The following is a 9504-nucleotide window of genomic DNA, read 5'->3' as shown; positions in this document are numbered from 1 at the left end:
ACCGCAGGCATTAGCAGGAACTTTGTCTCATGTTTGCAGATTGTTATTTATTTCACCGCCGTCATAGCTTGAGCAAAACCAATATATCCATATCTTTTTCAAATCTGCTTATAACATTAACAAAAAGATAGATTGTTTGTTACATCTATTATAGATCTTTTACTATATTGCTAATTATGTACTTATTTCATGAGCCTATCGTTGTAGATTGTTTTATTGACACCCTCATATTGTATCTGTTAGTTGATTGTTGTCATATATTTAAAGTTTGTCTTGACTGTCTTGAAAAATGTCTATTTATAAAAGGTATCCTTTATTATATTATAGTAATAGTAGGAAGTAAATTTTTCAAACTTAAGTGGATAAGAAAATAAAAGTTGAGCATTTTTTACTAGTTATTATTATTATTAATATTAGTAGTAGTAGTTTTTTAGATGATGATGTGCATTAACAACATTTTGTTATGAGAAATCAAATATTGTGTCAGATCACATCATCTGGACCCAAACTAAACTAACTGGCACATTTTTCAACTAAAATGTTATTAAGTGTTCAAAGATCATTTTTATCAATTCAAACTACTAGAGAGAACTTATATAATAATAACAATCGTAATAATAATATTATTATGATAACACATCGGTCTCACTTACTCCCCTCAGCTGTTGTGTACTCATGAACTGAACAACTTGACCTACATCTCATTCAAACTCTTCATCTCTGCGAAGGCTCTCGGGGGTTGAGCCCCTGTTTGTGATAACACACTAATCTGCTTACAGTGCAGAGGAATTCAGCTAAATACCCTGAGAAAACACAGCAGGGATAGTTTTACAGCTTTCCTGTAATGGTGCAATGGCTCCTCAAATTCAGAGGTGCCTCACTTTGTGCAATTATCAGTGATTTTGGGAAGAATATGATGTCAGTGGTGGGAATGATTAGTGTGTGGAAGGGTTTCGGGAAACTGGAATAAAAGGTGCATTGTTGGATTGTCTGCTTTGGCCCTGTGCGGAGAATAAATTGTCCCCTGCTGTCCAGCGGAGATAGATGGCTCTCCTGACCTGGTGTGTGGTGACCTGCAATCTGTTTGTTCAGGCTCCACCACTGAGATTGTGTTCTCCCTCTTCCTCTCGTTTCTCGACAGGCCACCGCTCTTAATTCGCTGGAGCTGCTGTGCAAAAGTCCCGGACGCTGTGTCGTCAACGTTCTCGCCACCATCTGTGACAAAGTCAACCGAGCTCTAAGAGGCAGGCTGACAGACGGGCGTGGGACGATACAAGGTACGAGTGAAGTCAGACCTCAGACGTGATGTTTGTGGTGGGAACTTCCTGCCTTGGCCGTGCCCCTGTGACACATTCACTCTTCCATTGAGTGGTTTGGCAAACAGCTTAGTGAGTGGGATGACAGCGCCAAGAAAGCAGAGAAGACGAAGAACTCACCATGCTGAAGACTGACCAGCTGGTCTACATTGTCCTGGAGCTGGTGATCGCCTGCCTGGCTGTGGCTGGAAACATCCTGGTGTGCTGGGCCGTCTGCCTCAACTCCAACCTGCAGACTATCACCAACTTCTTTTTGGTGTCACTGGCTGTGGCTGATATCGCTGTAGGGCTGCTGGCAATTCCCTTCGCCATCAGCATCAGGTACCATTCGATTTGTACACCTCTTAATTGTAATTTGTTTTGACTAAAAATCAGTGTAATCCTAAATCAAAGCATTAAATTCCACACCAAAAGCCTGGGACTGATTTGGGCCAATAATTCATTAGATTTTAATACTTAAGCCTGTGATATTTTCTTGCAGTACCGGCTTCTGTGCAAACTTCTACGGCTGCTTGTTCATCGCCTGCTTCGTGCTCGTGCTCACCCAGAGCTCCATCTTCAGCCTTCTGGCCATCGCTGTGGACCGCTGCATCGCCATCAAGAACCCACTCAGGTGAGGGGAGAAGTTAAAGGTCCACTCCACTGAAACCTGAAACAGAGACTTCCACAGTGTCACATTATTCATAATCAAGGCACTTTACAAATTTCATGGAAATCAGTTTAGTAGATCTTGCGTCATCCTTCTACGTATCAAGCAAACCCAGTGTTCAGACAGAGATACGTATCTCCAGTGACCTTACCGGGTTCCTGTTTTCATGCTGTTGAAAATATTTAAACCAGCTGAAGACTAACTTTCCTCCATGTAAATCATCACCATTCAAATAACATTGTAAGATAGCCCGATCGCTTTTGCAGCAAATAACAAAACCAATTCGCACGGCTGTTTAGTCACCGCTGTGTTACTTCGGGCATGAGAGGATATTTCATTGAGTAAAACACAGCAGGTGATACATTTGCATCAGCAGTTGCATAACAGCTCCTGCATCGTTATGTGTGCTCACAGATGACAGCAAACCAATCATGCATCAGAAGTTGACATAGCTTTATATATATATATTATATACGCTTCTTTACTTCCTCCCACTATCCTGAAATGAAGCTATAATATCCGGCCGCCGTCTTGCCCATTTGGATTCAGCACAATAACAATCTGGGACAGTCGATAAACGCTTCAGTTGTATCTTTCCTTAATGACATTCCAGTCCCATTTGAATAGCATCAACTAACTAATTCAAATTAAACTCAGCTAATGTCGATTTTCCAGTAATGGCACCACTCCCATACACTGTCTTCTTTATCTAAAAAACAGTAAATAAAGAAAGAAAAGAAGGACAACTAATATCTTTCTTAGGTTTATTAAATTAATAATTCCCCCACGCTTGAATGCACAATCATTTTATCCTCATTTGAATCTACTCATATTGATGCAGATACGATCATAATGAAGTTACGTGTAGATCAGGCAGCCGGCCCTCATGTATTATTGGGTTCTCCTCTCAGGTACAACAGCCTGGTGACAGGGCAGAGGGCGAAGGGCATCATCACCCTGTGCTGGGTCCTCTCCGTGGGCATCGGCCTGACTCCAATGCTGGGCTGGAACACAGGTGGGCCATTCATTTAGAACAATGTAAACGCATGATTCCAATGCCTCAGAAACCTTCTTACCATACATTGTAGATAAGATCTGAAGTCAAACACTGCTAAGCCGGTTTCTGAGAAGATAGTTTAATGTCTGATTTTTGACTTGTGTTTGTTTCATTTCGGTTGTTCAAAGCAATGAAATCTGTGGTTTTAATTCTAACCACATCCTCTTTTAAGCTACGAAACCTAATTTCTAGAATCATTGTTTTCAGAATGAACAGACACACTGGATGAGGGAGAAAAGCATGAACTAGACACTTGAGTAAAACTGCAAAAATGCATTAATAGTATTGAATTACTAGAGAAAAGGGCTCGAGTTCAGAAATGAAGTCGGCATTTTCCTACTAGTGTCAATCTTTCTAACTCACATCACTGATGATTGCTGAGGAGAACACAAGTAAACAGTTGAATTTGGGGTCTAAATCCCAAACCGTGCTTGGTCACTGTTGCCATAATCAAACAAAGAATCCCCCCTCTCTCTGTTGCACAGGTTCGGACTCCAAAGCCGCCGGCAGAACAAACAGCAGCTGCCCAAACAGCCTGTGCGAGTGTCTGTTCGAAGGAGTGGTCACCATGGACTACATGGTCTATTTCAACTTCTTCTGCTGTGTGCTGGTGCCTCTGCTGGTCATGCTGGTCATATATGCCAACATCTTCCTGGCGGCGCAGCACCAGCTCAGAATGATTGGTTTCAAAGCTTCGCACATGCCCGCTCTTGCAGTGATAACCTCAGCAGCTTCCAGCTCACCTCGCTCCACCCTGCAGAAGGAGGTGCATGCCGCCAAGTCACTGTCCATCATTGTGGGGATGTTTGCCTTTTGCTGGCTTCCAGTGCACATCATCAACTGTTTCAACCACATGTGTCCCGACTGCGAACGCCCACACATCTGGGTGATGAACATCGCCATCATCCTCTCCCATGCTAACTCCGTCATGAATCCCTTCATCTATGCCTATCGCATTCGGGAGTTCAGGGAGACCTTCCGGAGGATCCTGTCCCAGCACATCCTGGGGCATGGGGATATGCATGGGCTCGGCGATGGCAGAGGTGCTGGTAGCAGCAGGAGCAGCATCGTCAGGACTTCTTCCTCTTCCCGCACCAGTAAAGAGTCATCGTGTGGCACTGTAGTAAACAGTTACATCGTAGACCCTGGTTCAAAGCAAACCATAGCTAACCAGGAGACCTCTTGCCACTGGACCGCAAAGTTAGACTCTGCACCAGGTGGCCAAACACCCAACTTTCACCAAATAAGAAGCAGTTCACTTACACAGCAGTTGCCGTGCATCATGGGATTTGCTGCGCAGGAAGGAAAAGAGTCAGACACATATTTTGGGGGAACAACAGATGCTTCGGAACTGAAAAACAATGGCAGTGGTATTACTTTTGTGAATGTTCATGCCGGCTTCTTAAAACAGACGGACTGCACCTGCTCTGCAGAGCTTACACAAGTCTCATGACAAAGAGATTTACTGCCTTCAAATACACAACATTCTGCAAATAACACGAAGGATGAACAAAGCAGATCGATAGCAGCAGTAGAGCTGTGTTTCCTCTTTTTGTTGTAATATCTTGTTTTGCTTTGTGACTTTGTTCTCAGCACCGATCTCTGATTTGGATCAAATCTACAAGAAAACAAAGAAACGTGCTAATGCTTAAATTCTCCTACGTTTTTTTTAGGTGTCTTTTAAACAATTTGCATCTTGGATTGCATAAAAGTACTTTCAACTGCCCTGGATTCACTGTGTACGGGTTTTTAAAACACTCATATGATAATGTTGCATTATTTTCTACATGGTCATCTGTGTTACTTTTACCCACTGGTGAATTAAATATCTCAGTAGTTCACTTTTTAATGAGGTTTTTTCAAGATAATTGTGACTATTGGACTGAGTGATACGAGGCGTGCCTGCGGGAAACAATGATGTTTGACAGGTATTTAAAGGCGAGCACTATCTCTTGTTTATAGATCTGTTGGAAAGTCATTTCTCAAACTGCTGGATGGCCACAGAACACCTGACGATGCTGGTTTGATAACTGCCCGGCAACACGTGTCTGTTGCTGCCTCAACAACAACTAAGTGACAGATGATTCAAAGGCACTGATGTCAACGAGCCAGTTACCACACGCCCAAAACAAAGCTTGCCGTCTATCCAAATATCAGCCCATATGCTTGTAACACACACACATACGCACGGCCACAGACGACTCTGCAGGAGGTGTTTACAGAGCGGCCCGGCTGCTGACGCCAGTCAATGGGCCTAATGCAATGGAAATCAAATGAAGGTTCATTTGATGATGTCTTTTATTATGCCATTATGCCCTCGCTCTCCTCATTTAGAGGCCCTTTCACTGCGGGGCATTAAGCAACACTTGTGTGCTTTACAGAAATCCAGGAAGAGGCATACATGGGTATGTTTCTAGCTCACGCGCTGTGTATTTATTTATTTTTAAATATAAAAATATCAGTTGTTTATTACACTTTGTGGCATTCTACAGCAGTATGCAAATCAATAAAGCCATCTCCCGTTGATGTTGTATGCATAGTTTTTTGTACTATTCGGCTGTGGCTGAGGGGTAGAGTGGTCGTCCTCCAACCCGAAGGTCGGCGGTTCGATCCCCAGTCTGAACCATCTGCATGCCGAAGTGTCCTTGGGCAAGATGCTGAACCCTGAATGGCCCCCCATAGAATAACTAAGTGCTGCAAATAGATGCACTGTATGAATGTGTGTATGAATGGGTGAATGTGAAACTGTACTGTAAAGCGCTTTGAGTTTGCTGTCATCTGTGAGCACACATAACGATGCTTTGAGTGGTCTTCATCAGACTAGAAAAGCGCTATATAAATACAAATCCATTTACCATTTACCATTTATTCAAATCTGAGTCAGTTGTTTTGTATAAAATAAAAGTGAATAATACACAAAGCACTGTCCTGTATCACAGACCGCAATATTTGTCATGTGATTACAGGCTCCAGCAGGTTTCATGAGAGGATTATGTCCAGTAGAAATACAATCAAACAGTAGGGGAGGAAGTACTCAAACATTTTACTTAAAAAGTACAAAGAAATAGACAAAAATGTAGAAAAGTTAAAGTACATTAACTTTTCTATTTTTTAAGTGTACTTGCCGAGTGAAACCTACATCATTAACTTTGCCTACTGTATATTCAGTTTGATACAAGAATAGTTCACACTCATTAATAAAGAATTATATGCTTTGTAAAAATGAAGTTGGAGTAGAAAGTACAGACATTTGCTGGTATGTAGATGGGTAAAAGTGGAAAGTATCTTATACCTGAAAATGAATCCACTTAAGTAAAGTACATATACATGAAAAATATACTTAGGCACATTAAAAAAGTAAATGTACATAGTTTAATCCCACCACTCCAACTGGCCTTTTTCTAGGACACCATTTAATTTAGAAACTACTAAATAGTTCGTATTTGCTGCTTTGTAAAAAACTGCAGTTGTGACGACAGATGTCAAAGGAATCATCAAAGTAAGACAAACGTTGCTCCTTTGATTTTCTCGAGCTCAAAAATACATGTCCCATGATGCACCGCGGGTTCCATTCCACCGGAAGCACTTCGCTTGCCTTGTGTTGCATTGTGGGTAAGCGGAAGAAGGCTCAAAAAGAGACGCGAAAGCGACAAGAGCACGTTGCACAGACAATAATTAAACCACAAAGAAAATCGGTTTCCAGAGCAGAATCCAGGTAAACGTTTTATTGGCTTTTATAAATCGGTGTAATCGCTTTGCTTAGCTTAGCTTAGCCAACAGTGGTGTTTCGCCTTGTGACGCATTGCACTTTATTCATTCACGTAGCCATCATGGCTCTGGCTATTATCTGAGCTCCGAGTGTACGTTTGAAAATTCAACTGTTTACAATGAAACTTAACTCCTGTTGAATGTTGGTTTGCAGGTTGTAGCAGAAACTAGCTTCATATAATATGTGTAGATCTTCCCTCTGGTTCGGTACTCTTCGTTTTTTGTAAGTTAGCCTAGCCGGCTAACGCGGCTAATTTAGCTAGTAGGCAACTCCCCCTAGCCTCTGCCATTACACACGTCTTATTGTTATTTAACTTGAAGTTAATTGTTTTTAAACTGCTTTAAACAATAATATGAACCATTTCACTTGAATGTTTGAAACCCTGGTCCTAATTTCGCAGGGTTTGATTTGTAGTCGCAGCTCTAGAGATGCTAATGCTACTAATGGAGTCGCAAACACATTCTGACGGAGACAGTTCCTTGTTTCTTAGCTTTTAAACATAACAAAAATAAAAGTGATGTATTGCTGTAAAATTAAAACTAGAAACAAGAAACTGTTTCATTCCAACAACAACTTATCATTCTAAATAGTTGTACATTGGAGTGGATGGGTTGGTAGGAGTTGACATCTTAGTATTGGTGGGATTATAATGGGAACAGCACATTTCTAACAGGCTCTTTCAAACTTGTTATGTTTCAGGAACACTTGAAAAATGTCTATCGGCGTACCAATCAAGGTTCTTCATGAAGCAGAGGGCCACATCGTGACCTGTGAGACCAACACTGGAGAGGTGTACAGGGGCAAGCTGATCGAGGCCGAGGACAACATGAACTGCCAGGTCGGTCCTGAACACAATAAATAAAGAATAAATAAGGACACAGCCACAGTGACTTATTTTTCCTTATGTTCTGTGCCTTTTGGGAAGTAAGCTGGTTCAGACAGTGATCACTAGTGTCAGAATCTGAGATACTTTATTGATTACAAGTTAAATTTGGGTTTTGCAACAGCAGTCTCACTATTCAGTCCCGTCTTTACAGAAAGTAATACCCATAAAGGTGATCATTTCACGTAATGTTTTTAAGGTGGAAATTTGCGCTGTACCCCATTTCCTTTGAACTTTTCTGTGGGTGATATCTTTAAGATATTACGTCTGTGTTTTACTCTTGTCTTTGACGCAAGATTAATAAAAAATGAGTGACAGCATTTTGGCTGTATTTGTTGTATTCCAGAATCTAAATTGCTAAACCAGTTCAGATGGTTGGGAATAAATGAGCAGAGCTGTGAAAGACTAGAATTGGGAACCACTAATTCAACATAATGGCCTAAATCTTTATTACTATTTTATACAAACTTAATTTATCTTGTGTATTTTGGTTCACTAAAATATAATCTTTGTTCCATTGCTACAGATGTCAAATATCACAGTGACCTACCGTGATGGCCGGGTGGCACAGTTGGAGCAAGTCTACATTCGTGGCAGCAAAATCCGCTTCCTGATTTTACCAGACATGTTAAAGAATGCACCGATGTTAAAGAGTATGAAGAACAAGAACCAAGGATCTGGTGCAGGAAGGGGAAAGGCGGCTATTCTCAAAGCACAAGGTGAGTGGAAAGATTTATTTATCAGACTCATGGCGATATTCTGGCCTGCTACAGTTTACATAGTTTAAGCCAGGGTTTATCCTTCATAGAAAATTCCGAGAAGACCACCTCCGTCAAATTTCTAGCCCAGTGTAAACCACTTATAGTGACCGTGTTTGTAAAGAGCCAAATTCATCACTGTAAGAGGTTGATAACTAAACGATTGCGTAGCTTCTCAATGATTTATCGTAACTAGAGGGAAAGGTGACACACACTGACGCCACTGCTCACTTCTCTCTCTCAGCCAGACACACAGTGTAATTGGGTAAAAACAACAATTTGTAAACGTAGATCTGTATGGAGAGCTGGATGAGACGGCAACGAGTGCTCTGCTTGGCTCGAGCTGAGTTGGCAGTGCGCAGCAGGAATGAGACGCAGAGAGGAGCAGTAGATTATTGACAGAGCCGGTTAAAAACTGGAAAACATCCTCTTTACCATTCCTGTGTATGACCAGCCTCCATATGAACACTGTAAGGAGCCTTAGTGGAGCTGTGCACGGCTCTCCGGGTGTCTGGGTAACAATCCTATAAAATCTGGCGTGTCTCAACATCTGAAGAATACCAGTTGGGTTCAAAAAGTATTTAATAAATGTACCACTTATCCTCACTAGCTTTAATTTATAAGCCTATTTATGTGAACACTTTCCTCGATGACAGATGCACTGTCTATTTAAATGATTTTAGTTTGTATTGAAGTGTGGTGTCTTGTCTTTTTGTCCGCAGTGGCAGCTCGAGGCAGAGGCCGTGGTGGAATGGGAAGAGGAAACATCTTCCAGAAGAGGCGATAATTGCGACATCTGTGTTTAAGATTTTTACATGTATAGCCTTTTTGCTTGTTGTCTTCTTTGGATTGGATATCTTGGATATTGTTGCAGTCCTGTTTGCAGATTACTGCTTTGATTACATTTTTTTTTTAATGAAAATAAACCTGTCAATTTGATGTGTTGCTCTTTTTTTTTGATTTGATGTATTGATATAACACATTAAAACATAGGAGCTGAACGAAGGCAAACAAGACTCAGAATTTTGCAATGGCTCTTAACTGGCCTCAATACAGTTGACCTGTTTATCCA

At 41.3% G+C, this 9504-nt stretch overlaps 2 protein-coding genes across 2 annotated transcripts; both read left to right on the top strand.

The window, feature by feature from the left end:
* The first annotated feature begins 1437 nt into the window (after positions 1-1437).
* Positions 1438-4475, top strand: adora2ab (adenosine A2a receptor b). Its single transcript, XM_061077929.1, has 4 exons — positions 1438-1637; positions 1798-1929; positions 2877-2980; positions 3508-4475. Exons 1-4 carry the CDS (start codon positions 1438-1440, stop codon positions 4473-4475), a joined length of 1404 nt encoding a protein of 467 aa, XP_060933912.1.
* Positions 4476-6640: 2165 nt separating this feature from the next.
* snrpd3l (small nuclear ribonucleoprotein D3 polypeptide, like) lies at positions 6641-9371 on the top strand. Its single transcript, XM_061073786.1, has 4 exons — positions 6641-6737; positions 7491-7629; positions 8201-8393; positions 9155-9371. Exons 2-4 carry the CDS (start codon positions 7504-7506, stop codon positions 9217-9219), a joined length of 384 nt encoding a protein of 127 aa, XP_060929769.1. The 5' UTR covers positions 6641-6737; positions 7491-7503; the 3' UTR covers positions 9220-9371.
* The last annotated feature ends 133 nt before the right edge of the window (positions 9372-9504 follow it).

The sequence above is a fragment of the Limanda limanda genome, chromosome 1, assembly GCF_963576545.1.
Source record: "Limanda limanda chromosome 1, fLimLim1.1, whole genome shotgun sequence".
NCBI lineage: Eukaryota > Metazoa > Chordata > Actinopteri > Pleuronectiformes > Pleuronectidae > Limanda > Limanda limanda.
The sequence above is the reverse complement of the archived record's forward strand: the minus strand, read 5'-3'. Positions and strand labels throughout refer to the sequence as shown.

Coding starts and splice junctions, on each gene's coding strand:
- adora2ab (XM_061077929.1), top strand. CDS start 1,438: ATGCTGAAGACTGACCAGCTGGTCTACATTGTCCTGGAGCTGGTGATC. Junction 1,930..2,876: donor GCCATCAAGAACCCACTCAG/GTGAGGGGAGAA, acceptor TTCTCCTCTCAG/GTACAACAGCCTGGTGACAG. Junction 2,981..3,507: donor AATGCTGGGCTGGAACACAG/GTGGGCCATTCA, acceptor TCTGTTGCACAG/GTTCGGACTCCAAAGCCGCC.
- snrpd3l (XM_061073786.1), top strand. CDS start 7,504: ATGTCTATCGGCGTACCAATCAAGGTTCTTCATGAAGCAGAGGGCCAC. Junction 7,630..8,200: donor AGGACAACATGAACTGCCAG/GTCGGTCCTGAA, acceptor CCATTGCTACAG/ATGTCAAATATCACAGTGAC. Junction 8,394..9,154: donor GGCTATTCTCAAAGCACAAG/GTGAGTGGAAAG, acceptor TTTTGTCCGCAG/TGGCAGCTCGAGGCAGAGGC.